The sequence below is a fragment of the Podarcis gaigeae genome (assembly GCF_964106915.1).
Source record: "Podarcis gaigeae genome assembly, chromosome: 5".
NCBI lineage: Eukaryota > Metazoa > Chordata > Lepidosauria > Squamata > Lacertidae > Podarcis > Podarcis gaigeae.
The window spans coordinates 19,374,993-19,389,676 of NC_139681.1; the positions used below are offsets into that span (position 1 = coordinate 19,374,993).

The following is a 14,684-nucleotide window of genomic DNA, read 5'->3' on the forward strand; positions in this document are numbered from 1 at the left end:
TAATGGCCGGAGGTGCAACGAAAGGGAAGGAGAGCGCGCAGGTGAGCGCGCGGGGGGTCCCACCTGCCAGCCCCCCCATTATTATTATTATTATTGTTGTTGTGGTTGTTGTGGTTGTTGTTGAATTTCTACGGCTCCCAACACCCGAGGATCGCAGGGCGGTTTGCAACCACAGCTATGTTGCGCATTTTGGTACTTTCGTATTGCAAAATATTTTTTTGCTTCCCCACCCTTTCATTAATTAGACCTTTGGCTGATTAAACCATCTATTGTGGCCTTTTAAAGTGTGTGCATTGTTGGGCAGGGGAAAGGTGTTTATTGCTTTCGTTTGTTTTTATGGTATGTATTTTTGTGTTTTTCTTTTTAATATTTCTTATTAGTTTTCCAAATTATTACAAATCTGTCCAAATGACTTTAATGCAATTTTTTAAAATCAGGTTTCCCACTCCCGTTGCGAACATACGTTCATCTCTTTTTCCTATTGCCACATCTTGTTTAATATCCATGTCATCCTTTAATAGTTGTTGTCCATTCTTACAGCAAGCTGCAATTTTTGTGTTTTTCTACTGTAAACCGCCGTGTGTTTCCTCGGACAAAAGGCGGCATAGAAATTCAATATATAACAGTCATCTATCAGTGAAGCTGTGGGATTAGCTGGCAGGCGAGCGGTGCCTTATGACAGCCAACCTTAAAGCGTTTAAAGCCGATACGCAGGTCAGCGATTTGGAAACGAGTTTTCTTTCTTAGTAAACAGGCCGCTCCGGCATCCGTACCGACACTCGGAGGTCTCTATGGTCGCCCGTCGACTTCCGTCGACGCGTTTTCTGTGCCCTCCCCTTTGGACGCGAAGGCCCGCCTCCTTTTCCTCCGCGCGAGCGCCGCTATATGATTGGCTGCTGAAAGTTACTTCCTTCCTTTTGCCGGAGACGCCGCCAAGATGGTGAGTTCTCGTCGGGCTCCCCCGAGTTCCCTGGGAGATGCGGCTTCAATCCGAATTATCCCCGCGCCATCCTTTGCCCGCTGGCCTTCGGAGTGACTGCTCTCCCTTCAGCGGGGCTTTCTGGTTGTGCTGGGCCGGTTATTGGGCGGGAGGAGGGAGTTATAGGGGTCCGGCTCGCGCTCTGAACGACGCACCCCCCCCTCCACCGCTCTGTTTTCGGGCTTAGTGTGCGGCCTGGTCTACCAATAAACGGGGATGGCGGAGCGTGTGTGTGTGTTATATCAAAATGCCCTCTCCTGTATCAGCTTTTTCCCAAGCTGCTGCTGCTGTTTCTGTATCCCCGATTTCCATCATCCCTTGCCGTGCTGGCCGGGGCTGGTGAGATTTGGGAATCTCACCCACTTGGACCGCGCCGGGTTTATGGAAGGGCTGCTAGTTCAATGAATCGCTATTTTATCTTATTGTTTTATTTCATATCTGCCTAAACTTCAGAGGCAGGGTGGGGGTAGGTAGCAGTTTATACTCCTCCCTTGAAAAATAGTTGAAATTTGGCACTTTAAGGTAGCTTCAAATCGTTGCATTAGCAGACATTAATACACACGGTGTCTTTGAATTTTGTTTTTTTGTTGCAGAACGACACGGTCACCATCCGAACAAGGAAGTTCATGACCAACAGGCTGCTTCAGCGTAAGCAGATGGTGAGGCAGATGTGTTAATGCTTTTATTTGATTCATTCATAATAGTAGCCTAATTTTCACATACATAAAGTCTATGTCTGTGTTAAAGCTGAGGTTGGTAAATTTAGTGACTGCAGTGTTTTTCCTGGATTAACTAGTAATATAGCATTATATTTTGGGACGCTACAGTGTGTTGATCTGTTTTTGTTACTGTGTTAATATCTTGATTTGCAGTTATAAGCAAAGTTTCTTGAATGGTTATCGAGAAGTTTTCTTTTAGATTACTAAAATATCTGATAAATTGCCATGCTCCCCCCACTGTTAATGTTATTTTTTGGCATGATAACATACTGTGGCATAGCAAGGAGTGCATTGAAAAGCTGGAATGGCCCAGCCGATTTGTCAATGTTTCTATGTGAGGGTAAACAAGGGCTACTCAGATTTATCAATCTTTTATTCATTTATATGTTGAATGTATTGTTAACTTTCTAGTTCATAAGTTAATATATATTTGAACACCAGTGATCCCGCCTTCAAACTGAAGCTAGCTGTAATAGACTCTGAACTTAAGAATGCTTTGTACAGGAAGACTAGAAGCTAAAGAAATTATTAGCTATATTCCAGAATGTGGCAGTGGAACATGAATTTTCCCCTAACAAATGTTTCCGTGCTGGTTTTCATTCCCGTGTTCAAAAGTTTACATTGCATCCTAATGTATATGTCCCACACAGGGCATTGCTACCACTGTGTTAGGAGCAACTTATACTCTGATGTGCATGTTTTGCCTTGTGGTTTACACGTCTTGTGATACTGAAGCAGCCTTAAATGACAGAAAAGTTCTTGAAGTGCATTGCATATAAAGAAAACCAGTATAGCACAATCAGTTGGTGGAATTCATTCGTTTTGCTATTTTAGATGTTTCCTCTGCACCAGCACATTGGTTTGCCAGAGAGAACATTTTGCCGCACATGCTACTTGGGGCTTCTCTCAACTCCCAGGAACCAATTTTGAGGGGAGGGGAGGAAAGCTCTATTAAAGAAGCCCTTTTAAAGTTCTTCCACTGACATTAGGTGAAACCTACCCAGTAGATTTTTGCAGGACTGCCATCGGCACTATGTGCAAAAAGTATGTAAATATAAATAGGTTTTTTTGTTGCCACCTGAATAACATCAGTGCTGGGGGACAGCTGGATTTCCGTAGAGGATGTTTAGGGCCTACGTGTGTGTGACAAAATAAAGTAGCTCACGAATAGTAACTTTTGTGAAGCTCTTTGCATTCATAGGTCCCCCCTCCCAATACATTAAAAGTGTTTAATGTTTTGCCAATTCTGTATTTATAGGTGATAGATGTTCTTCATCCTGGAAAGGCCACTGTTCCCAAAACTGAAATCCGCGAAAAGTTGGCCAAAATGTACAAGACAACCCCAGATGTCATTTTCGTCTTTGGCTTCAGGACTCATTTTGGAGGTGGGAAGACAACAGGCTTTGGCATGATCTACGATTCCCTCGACTATGCAAAGAAAAATGAACCAAAGCACAGACTAGCCAGGGTAGGCTTCTTTGGTTGTTTACCTTGTTTGGACAGGCTGGGGTGGTCGTGCTAAATGGTTTTTCTTTCTTTCTGGGACCTTTTGACGCATTTGTTTTGTTAAAGATGCACTCTGAATTTTTTATTTTAAAATGGTATCTTAAACTGTTGTTGTACTTAGTGGTATTAAGAAGGTTCATATTAATTACATCAGTATTTTATTTATAGCTATGTGTATCTTGTCTGTCCCCTCATTGCAGTGAACCTTTTGCATGCAAAGCATATGCTGTGCTCAGTTGGGATAGCTAAGTTGGTTGAGGATCAGACTCTTAATCTCAGGGCTGTTGGTTTGAGCCCTACATTGGGCAAAAGATTCCTGCATTGCAGGGGATTGGACTAGAAGACCCTTGTAATCCCTTCCAACTGTGTACAATTCCACGATTCTCCCATGTTTAACTTGTAACAACTTCCTGTTCCTATAAAGGCTTGTCACTACAGTCTTCTAGGAGCCAGTGTGGTGTAGTGGTTAAGAGTGGTAGACTCGTAATCTGGCGAACCAGATTCACTTCCCCACTCCTTTACATGCAGCTGCTGGGTGACCTTGGCCTAGTCACACTTCTCTGAAGTATCTCAGCCCCACTCACCTCACAGAGTGTTGTGGGGGAGGAAGGGAAAGGAGAATTTTAGCTGCTTTGAGAATCCTTCGGGTAGTTATAAAGCGGGATATCAAATCCAAACTCCTCCTCTTCTACTGAACTTGCCAACATAGCCACTTTTTAGTGTGCCTACATACATCATAAAAGGCCTGGCTACCAAGTCTTGTAAGGAAAGGTTCAAATGATGTGAGTGTGTTGAGCTTGGATTAGAGTTTAGAATATAATAATGAGAGCCATCTTCAACTTTTGAAGGGTTGTCATATAAATGAGAGAGTGAATTTGCCTTATGTCGCTTCAAAGGCCACAACTTGAATTACAGTCGTACCTTGGAAGTCGAACAGTATCCATTCTGGAAGTTGTTCAATTTCCAAAACGTTTGGAAACCAAAGTGCAGCTTCTGAATGGCTGCAGGAAGCTGCGAAGGCCCCACCGGACATTCGGCTTCCAAAAATAGTTCACAAACCGGAACAGTCACTTCCGGGTTTGTGGCATTTGGGAGCCAAAATGTTCGAGAACTAAGCTGTTCAAAAACCAAGGTATGACTGTATTGGGTTCAAATGAGAAGAAAAAGCATTTTACAAGCTGTTCAGTAGTGGAGTCAACTGCCTGGCAAGCTGGTGGGCTCTACTTTGTTACACTTTTAAGTAGAGGCTGAATGTCCACCTACCAGGGATGTTGTACGGTGGTACCTTGGGTTACGAACAGTCCTGATTATGAACACTTTGGGTTACGAACTCTGCAAACCCGGAAGTAGGTGTCCTGGGTTGTGAACTTTGCCCCGGGATATGAACTCAATCCGCTTCCGGGGCCACGGGAGGCCTATGTAGGGAATGTACGCTTCAGGTTAAGAATGGACTTCCGGAATGAATTAAGTTCGTAACCTGAGGTACCACTGTAGTGGATTTCCTGCATTGGCAGCAGGATTGGACTGGATGTCTTCTGAGATCCTTTCCAATGCTATGACTGTCCAAGGTTAAATGCCAGTGTGTATTTTGAGTGATTTACTTTGCTTCCCTTTTACTAGCATGGTTTGTATGAAAAGAAAAAGACTTCAAGGAAACAGCGTAAAGAACGTAAGAACAGGATGAAGAAAGTCAGAGGAACAGCTAAAGCAAACGTTGGAGCTGGCAAGAAGGTAAGTTCAACCCATCAGTGCTCATAAGCGCAGTCATTGTTGTAACTGTATTGGATGTTTCATGACAAAAATAACCTTTTCCTTTTCTTTCAAATTTCAACTTTTACTTCTGGATTGCAGAAGGTAACGCTGAGATGCTGCGTAGTTCTTAGCTTCTCACGTAGTTTAGCTTTTGTGCATCTCTTATTACTTAGTAGATAACAAAATAAAAAGGTAACAGTACCTAGTCTCCAAAGTCTTCATCTGAAGATGGAGTGTTTTGGAGTGTCTTTTTCCCACCCTTCCCCTCTTGCGTAGCTAAAGTAGATCTTGCCTGACCCCATCCTCTCCTGCCTTACCCTCCAAATTAGCGCATACTAATGGCAACTAAATGAGACTTGAAATATCCCTCAGTAAAGTGGGTACAGGTAAATAGAAAAACACTTGCTGGCATTCAATGGAGTTGAAACGTGGAACATTCAAGTTGAATACAAGTTTTGCTTAACATATAACAGTGAAGAAATCAAACTTAAACACAGTAGGCATTTTTAACATAAGCATGGTTTAAATTTGGATTTTAAATAGCATTGAGTTCAAACTTTTCATTAAATGACTTACTGTAAATTCAATCTTTTGATTAGTAGTAATCCTTTACTTTCACCTTTTTTCCTACTTTCTTGGGATTCTTGTTGATCAGAAATGAAGTGCCTAGCAGGTACCGAGAATAAGCATGGATGTGATTGCGTGTATTATGCATCACTTGCTTGACTTCCTAATGCTCCCTTGCTTTGTCTGTGTGTTTTTGCTTTGGAAGAAAGTTTTCTTGCCTCTATAGATTTTAATTTCCAGTAGGAAATACTTTGCTGTAGTATCAGGCAGGTTTGTAAGCTTAAATGTGCTGTAGTTAATATACAACATCTATAAATTGAGTAGCATCCCCCGTATTGAGAACAAGTGTGGCCCTAGATGTCTAAAATGTACGTTGCATGTTCTCACTTAGTGTGCAACAACCTTCTTAAAAGCGTGATGAAGTTTCATGCTTCAGGCTAACCACACACCAAAGCAAATATTCTGCTTATAAAAACACTACATTGCGGGCTGAATTTACATGTGAGAACTGCTTATAGCTGAACAAGTTGGTAACTAAAACACTCGAAATCCTGTTCCCTTCTGTTGAATGGTGAGGATTTAGTCCTTTTTTCTTTTTTTAATGCAAGTGGCAATTCATACACTATAAAAAATCATATTGTTCTAGGCTTTACCTTTTATCTGAGACTTTCAAATAGTTAAGTGTACCTCCTGCTTCACCACAAGCACAGAACAGTCCCATTATCCAGGTGTCCCCCACACTGGTTCAGGCGCAAGACTGCATCTGCTTCTGGAGCTCTTCACACCAGCATCCTTGTTTCTCCTTTTCTGTGATGCTACATATGAGCCTGCCTGCTTCAATATTGGCTTACAACCATATGAGAACAAATGACGTAGGTTTAGGCATCACAATACCTTCACAAGGCACTTTCCCTATCTCATAGTTTGTAAAGTCTTCCTTGGAACTGTTCCATTCATGTATAACTAAGTGAAACTTAAGAACGCTGCTGATGTGCCTGTAAAGGTGGAAAACTGAGTGGGGATCAGGACCACAAATCCCTCAATTTATACTTTCCTGTAATCTAGTGGCAGTAAACCCTCTGGGTAAATGTGTACCACAAATCAAGGCCACGTGGGTGTGCACTTCTGTGCATATACATTGCTTTCTCTAGTCTGCTGAGCTATGGAGTAGAGAGGAATATGGCCTGATGCTGTTACATAGCTCACATAGTGTGGCTCACTGCTGCATATCAGCAATTGTATATTCTAAATATCATTGCAAATGCACACAAAGTATTTGAATCCTTGTATAGTACACCTTATCATACCACTTAGGCTTGTACACTGATGTGTGTTTATCTAGTAAGTGTCTTGGTTTTCTGTGAGAAGCTTTTTTTTAGCAGTGGGAGGCAAGGAATTGTTTGCCTTTTGTCTAGTTTGCAATAATCCCCCTTAAGTTGCAAACAACTTACCCTTAACCGTGGCAAACTGCTTCTTAAGCTATTCACTTGACAAGCAGCCAGCTCCTAAGCTACCTGTGGCTATTTTCTCTCACCTTCAAAATCGTCCTGCAACTTGACTTTTTCTCACCTAATCCTTTGTGTTTCATCGCTGTACTATTTATGCTGCAAACTTGGATCTTGACACAACTGAAACAGGAAGCCTGCTAATACAATTCTGGGCCTGATTCTTTAGTTAGCCCAAGGCTACAACTAAAATTAATTCTGTATACATGTATGGTATGGAAATAGGTGCGATCCAGTAGTGTAAAAACAATGGTACGTAGCCTAAAGGGCTTGTCTTGTCTTTTAAATGAAAATGATGTGATTAAAGATGTACTGACATATTTTTCTCCCTTTCTTACAGTGAGCCAGCAGTGGATTTTAACAGGTAAAAGTACATCCATACTTCATTGCTGAGGGACCTGCTTATTGCTAGTCTCTTCAGAAGTTCATTCCTCCTGAAGGCTGTCTGATAACTGATGGTTAACGTGCTTCATTGCAGTTCTTTAAAAATCTCCTTTAGGTGCATGTCACAGTAACTATCATAAATATCTGCAGCAGGGAGTAGTTCTTCCTTGAAGGGTATTGTGGGGAGTGATCTGGCTCCTCAGCACAGCCTAACTCCTCCCATCTTCAAGGGTTGGGGAAAGAGGTGGGCAGAGCAGTCAAAGTTAAAATGCACCCCACATTATCTGCAGAGTGTTCTTAACAGTTGGGGCAACTGGCTGGATTGAAATTGCCACACAATTGAAAAATCTCTTTTAGACATGCTTGTCAAAATTTATTTACTTACAATTGGTGGGAGGAGAATTCCTTAGCGTTATAGAACGAATGTATATTTAGTGCACGATATTGACTGACATTCTCTTCCCTTTCCTTTACAGAAATTAAATTATCCTGCCAGAAAATATATGGAGATTGTACTGTTGTGTTGCATTCCGGTCAAATAAATTCTGTGAAAACTCAAATGATGGGCTCCTAGAATTTACTTGATAGACGTTCGGCTACCGAGGTTCCACTGTACTGCAGACCTTTCTGCAGTGTGCAATTGCAAGAGAGTGGTGTGTTCTGCGTCTGATTCTTTGGTTATAGCAATGAGGACTAGAGATTTGTCAGTGCCTCCAACTGGAACTGTCACAGAACATACCTTTAAAAATTCTATGCTGCAGTGGGTTTCTCAGGCTGACGCTCAGGTGCTCCTTGGCAGATGAGCTGATACAAAAGGGATCCTCTGAAAGGATATTTTTAAAATCACACATGGAACATCAATGATGGGCTCCTAGAATTTACTTGTAGGTTAAAAAAATAAAGAAAGAAAAGTATCTCTTAATGTTGCCCTGGCGGTTAATCAGATTGGAAGGTCTTGTACCTTGAGTAGGGATTGAGTGGGAAATTAGGCTTCATGCGTAAGACCGTTACACTAGCCTAGAAACATACAGCCAGAGAATTGGCTTGTTGGATCAAAACTCAATGTGAAATTCTGACCTTGTATGCGGCTTTCATTAGATTTTATAGGTCACAGTGGTACAATTGACAGTACAAGCAACAAGCCATCAGAATTCCCCTGTATGCCCTGCTCCCCCAAATATTTCTTGCACAACCCTACCTGTGTCAACTATGCATGTAGTTCTGCCTGAGACCTAGTTTTTCAGGGAACTCCCTATTTTGTTTTGTTTCTGCTTGCTACTCTTGTCTCTTAATCAGCTTTCCTAGTACTCCTTTCCACCCATAATATACAGCTCCTCTCATCTTTAGTACTGTGACGTTTCCTCAGCCTCAAAGCTGCATAATAAGGAACTACTGGTGTAAATGGCAATGCTCTTATTTTTTTTTTCCTTCTCGCCCTGCCTCAAAAGTTTCCCACAATGCTTTGTGATAGTGCAGAGAAGTGGTTTTCAAGCAGTTTGAGGAACCCCAGGCTTCTTTTGAGAGATCCATGGTAGGTACACATGCTTCATAGAAAGATTCCTTCGTGGTACAGATGTACCTTGGTTTTCAAATTTAATCCGTTCTGGGAGTCTCTTTGACTCCCGGAATAGTTTGAAAACCACACCAGACATTTGGCTTCTGAAAATCATTCAAAAACCGGAAAAATCACTTCTGGTTTTCAATTGTTCAGGAGCCGAAACGTTAAGAGTTCAAAGACGTTTGGCTTCTGAGGTTCCACTGTACTGTAGACCTTTCTGCAGTGTGCAATTGCAAGAGAGTGGTGTGTTCTGGGTCTCATTCTTTGGTTATAGCAATGAGGACTAGAGATTTGTCAGTGCCTCCAACCTGAACTGTCACAGAACATGCCGTTAAAAATTCTACACTGCAGTGGGTTTCTCAGGCTGACACTTGGGTGCTTCTTAGCAGATGAGCTGATACAAAAGGGGTCCTCTGAAAGGATATTTTTAAAATCACATGGAACATGAAGCAAAACATTCTCGATAGGGAACTCAACCTATAACTTCCTCAGCATTGGAGCAATCTCTTCAGCAGCTGCAAGAGTCTTCACTTTCTTTTTTTGAAATAGCTTTTCAGTTGATGGGTCTGATGTGGTAATGATGCCTCTGGGACCTAATTACTAAGAAAATGGCAATTAGCCCTTCACACCAGATTTTCCCAATGTGCTACCTCTTGAAGTGTCTCACTCACTTGTGTCAACATATTTGGGGTAGCTTTTCTGCTGAGAAGGAAACGGCAAAAAAAAAAAAGACTGAATAGTTATTTATAGAAGAAACAGCTTTTTTTTGACATGTGGCCGGTGTATTTTTAGGTTTTAAATTTGTTGAAGCCAATGTACTTTGTGAGTTCACATAAATGGAGGTGTCTTGCTCCTGAGTTCAGGAATTACTAGATTTAGTAGTGTCATGTTTCCTGTCAAACAATGCTTTGGGTTCAATATGTTGCTGTGAGAGCAGCTTAGAAAGATTTCTTTCAGGGAAATCCAGCAGGTAAAAAAAAGTTTTCCCCTGTTACTGCATCTGTATATGGGTTAATATGGCCTGTCAGGTTAGGTCTCAAGAAGGTTGCTGATGTGTGATGCTCTGAGGTCTAAGGCTACTGTGGTACAGCGAATGACTTTTGACAAGTTACACCTCTTGCAAGTGTATTTCCAGAAGAGGGATCAAAGCAATAGTTTTTGAAGATGTTGATTTTTTAAAAAAGGAAATTCAGTTTATTACCCCTGCAAGGGTGCCCTTGTTCATTTTCTCCTCAGACAGAAGGATGCTAACCTCTTTCTCCCCAGCACACCAAAAAAGACCTTTTGATGTGCTCTTGGTAAACATTTGGTAGTACTGTATGCCAGCAGTAACGCTGCACAGAATAATTGCATGAGGACAGGCTGGTTAGTCTTTCTTATGCAGTTCAGAGTCCCAATATTCGCTTCCACTAGCAGTAATATTAAAAACAAACTTTGACTTGCTCTTGGTGAAACATTGCTCAACTTCACATTCGTAAAACGTAAGCTTTCTGTGAAATTTATAAGCCAAGCTTGGAATAAGCTGTATTGGAGAATAAGGCAGGAAAAGTTTAAAAGACAATAAAATGCTGTTGTTTAGTCGTTTAGTCGTGTCCGACTCTTTGTGACCCCATGGACCAGAGCACGCCAGGCACTTCTGTCTTCCACTGCCTCCCGCAGTTTGGTCAAACTCATGCTGGTAGCTTCAAGAACACTGTCCAACCATCTCGTCCTCTGTTGTCCCCTTCTCCTTGTGCCCTCCATCTTTCCCAACATCAGGGTCTTTTCCAGGGAGTCTTCTCTTCTCATGAGGTGGCCAAAGTATTGGAGCCTCAGCTTCAGCACCTGTCCTTCCAGTCAGCACTCAGGGCTGATTTTTCCTTAAGAATGGAGAGGTTTGATCTTCTTGCAGTCCTTGGGACTCTCAAGAGTCCTCCAGCACCATAATTCAAAAGCATCAATTCTTCAGCAATCAGCCTTCTTTATGGTCCAGCTCTCACTTCCATACATCCAGTAAAATGCAGTTCTACTTACTTACATTTTGTATTCTGCTAGTTGTCACTAGAGGGAAGTGTAACCACAGCAGCAGCTGAAACCAAAGATGCAGTCTCTCTTTAAACAATACTGCAGAAGGCACGTTCTCTCCAGCAATATAAAATAATGGCTTCACCTCCCCTCCCGCAAATGTTGCTGAATTCCAGCTCCCGTCAGCATGACCAATGGACAGGGATGATGAGAGCCGTCCAACAACACCAGGAGGCTCCCAAATTCTCAATCTCTATACACTGATACCTCTGGTTATGAAAATTCGTTCCAGAGTTCCGTTCTTAACCTGAGATACCACTTTAGTTAATGGAGCCTCCCACTGCTGCCGTGCCGCTGGTGCACGATTTCTATTCTCATCCGGAGGTAAAGTTCTTGACCCAAGGTACTACCAGGTTAGCGGAGTCTGTAACCCAAGGTGTTTGTAACCCGAGGTGTTTGTAACCCGAGCTACCACTGTATAAAGCAGAGTGGTCGCTTGGTTGTATTCTTTAAAAAATAATGTATTAATGTTACATCCTTATTCCACAGTATTAACGGCTTGAATAAACATATTTAAAAGGGTCCAATGGATTTGGTGCAAAGTCAAATTGGTCGCTGTGTACAGTAAATAAGTTATTGGCACCTGCCAATTCAGAGGAACGTACTAGTGTAGCAAGCAATATTCCCCCACAGGCACAGCTTCTGTGCAGAGAGCTAAAAGACAGATTGAAGATCGGGGAAAACTTGCACAGGGCCTAGGACAGGAGGAGAGTTGTGGTACAACTGGTAGCATAGAGCTCTCCCACTTACTATTCTGTCCTGGTTGAGGGGGGGGGGCAGTTTGGCTTCAGATACCTGAGAACCTAATCCCTGTTTGAGCCTAATCTGAGGGAAAAGTCAAGAGGGGTACAACTCCTGCTCCTATTGCGATGAGGGTGAACTTTTGCAGTGGGTGGTGTTTTGCAGCCATGGAGGCTCCCAACATGGCTGAGAAGCCTCCTTGGATGCAGAAGGCTCTCTCATGAGAGAGGGTGAGCTTGGGAGGACAGGCTAAATAGCTCTGCCACATTCAACCAATGCCTGAAGAGGATGCTTGAGGTGCACTGTTTGCTGTGAAGAGGTCTAGCAATGTGCCTTTTCCATTCTCAGTACTGTAAGAGGAAGGGCTTCATCTGGTGCAATTCTTCCCACATAAGGGGTCCTCTCCAGGCATGGGCCTCATGATCCTGTTTAGCAGCGGAGTCTCACAATAAAGGATGAAATATTTCAAGAAATGGAATATGGCCGCCCCTGTGGAAACCCTTCCTGTCTTGGAGATGTTAAAGAACCAGATGATCTCCCCAGATGAGGAGTTGGTAAACTTAGTGAGGCACAGACTTGTGCTTTCATCCTTTCTGATTTTTAAATGACCAGAGGAATTTATGGTGCAAGATCCATTAGGCAAATCTTTCTGATTTTACCCCATGCTAACTGAGCATGATGGGATTTGTAGTCTAATACAGATGGAAAGTACCAGGTTGGGGAAGGCTGTTCTAAATGGTATCAGAAAGGATTGCTATTATGAGCCAAAGACTCTGTTATAAGCTGAGATGATGGGTTAAGAAAACTTATTTATTGAACATTCATCCTGATTTGCTCACACAAAATTTACACAGAGGTTAGATTCAAAGGTGGGTTTGTTGTGCCAGAGTGCAAAGCTAAATTTCCAAGTATACACTTTAATCTCTCCTGCAAAATGGCCAAAATCTGGAGATGCCCCATATCTGCAAGTTAAGAACAGTTTTGTGGCTATGGGGATAGAAATGTGGTGTAGTGGTTAGGAATGTAAATTATGAGGTTCAAATGCCATCTCACCCATAAACCTGTGGGATGCCTCTCATCCCGGCCTGCCTTACAGACTTTTTCAAAGGTTCGCCAAGGACTTAGTTTGAAGATTTTTAAGAATGAAATGGAAAAATCAAAGTATTACAAACAATTCTATGTATCTCCTTTTCACATTCTCCCAGTTTGAAAATCAAATGTGTTCTTCAGAACAAATGTGTGTTTAAAGCACAGCCCAAATAAGTATCAGCCTTTCATAACCTGGATTTATAAACCCCACAACAACCCAAAAACCATGCTGAGTTTTGCAAGCTTCGTGCTGTGATGATACTGTGGGTAACCCTTTTTCCTGTGGGAGGTGAAGCAATTATGTGGAAGGTATTGATGAATTGGAGGCTTTTAATGCTGTTCCTACTGTGTGTTGAAGACACCTTCATATCTCCTGCTGACCTTGCTACATCTGTCATCTGCAGAGGCTGCAATCTTAGTGATAGCTGCCCTACTTCAGGCTTCTTTGTTAAGGCCGGGTCTTGCTATCATCTTATAAGGTTTTTCACATTTTACTATTTTTAATAGACTGCCTTTGAACGTCAGGTTTTTCCCCGGACTATTATCTGTAGAGGAAGCGCAATTAGAAACTGCGAGGTGGTCAATATTCCTGTGGCTAACTTTGTCCCGGGACGCAGGTGGCACTGTGGTCTAAACCACTGAGCCTTGGGCTTGCCAAGCGGAAGGTTGGCAGTTCAAATCCCTGCGACAGGGTGAGCTCCCGTTGCTCGGTCCCAGCTCCTGCCAACCTAGCAGTTTGAAAGCACATCAAATTGCAAGTAGATAAATAGGTACTGCTCTGGCGGGAAGGTAAACGGTGTTTCCATGTGCTGCTCTGGTTTGCCAGAAGCGGCTTAGTCATGCTGGCCACAAGAACCGGAAGCTGTACGCCAGCTCCCTCGGCCAATAAAGCGAGATGAGCACCGCAGCCCCAGAGTCGTCCATGACTGGACCTAATGGTCAGGGGTTCCTTTACCCTTTACCTTTACAGTGGAGATACTATGGTCAGCTTCTCCAGCGCTGCAAGGCTTTTCCACAACGGCTTCCCAGCTCGTAAATCACCATGGCCGCTCCAGCTGCTGCAACATCTCTGTCCAGACATGGGGACTCTCCAGGTCCTCCTCGTCCTCCTACGACCTTTCGGCACAACCTAGCAGTTTGAAAGCACATCAAAGTGCAAGTAGATAAATAGGTACCACTCCGGCAGGAAGGTAAACAGCATTTCTGTGCACTGCTCGGGTTTCGCCAGAAGCGGCTTAGTCATGCTGGCCACATGACCCGGAAAAACTGTCTGCGGACAAACGTCGGCTCCCTCGGCCAGTAAAGCGAGATGAGCGGTGCAACCTCAGAGTCGTTCGTGACTGGACTTAACTGTCAGGGGTCCTTTACCTTTTTTTTAACTTTGTTCCACCGCATCTTCACTGTCCGTTTCGTATTTACAATCATTTTACAGAAATGACTTGGATTATTAGAAAAGAAAAGAAAAAATGTAGAGTGTCTGAGGGGTACATACTTCAGGAGAACTGTAGAAAGCAAATTATGTCCTGGTGCCGCTACAGGCTTGAGGCAACAAAATTTTTTGCTTAGCTTGTTGAGATGCGTGCACTCAGCAGAGCAAGGAACAAACCCAACTCGGCAAAGTACAAACCTAGTTTCAGAGCTGTCTGCATTCCTTTTCTTCCCCCCGTGCTTTGAGAGGGCCCCAGTACTCTTAAAAAGCAATGCAATGACTCAGTGTGAAGTGATGCCTCCTTTCAAGAAGCAAACATGAACCAAGGAAGGGACATACTTTCTTTGCATGATGGAGTATTCAGTCTTGTGGGCCATGGCCACTTATCAAC

The 14,684-nt window shown here is 42.8% G+C and overlaps 1 protein-coding gene across 2 annotated transcripts; it reads left to right on the forward strand.

Moving 5' to 3' along the window:
* Nucleotides 1-2: 2 nt before the first annotated feature.
* Nucleotides 3-7,972, forward strand: RPS24 (ribosomal protein S24). 2 transcript variants are annotated; one of them, XM_083738567.1, is made up of 8 exons: nt 7-41; nt 748-940; nt 1,573-1,638; nt 2,957-3,166; nt 4,825-4,935; nt 5,612-5,629; nt 7,369-7,392; nt 7,889-7,972. In XM_083738567.1, the coding sequence occupies exons 2-6, from the start codon at nt 938-940 to the stop codon at nt 5,615-5,617; spliced, it is 396 nt and encodes a 131-aa protein (XP_083594693.1). In that variant the 5' UTR covers nt 7-41; nt 748-937; the 3' UTR covers nt 5,618-5,629; nt 7,369-7,392; nt 7,889-7,972. The 2 variants fall into 2 exon arrangements, with proteins under 2 accessions (XP_083594694.1, XP_083594693.1); XM_083738568.1 differs by lacking the exon at nt 5,612-5,629 and having other exon boundaries at nt 3-41.
* The last annotated feature ends 6,712 nt before the right edge of the window (nt 7,973-14,684 follow it).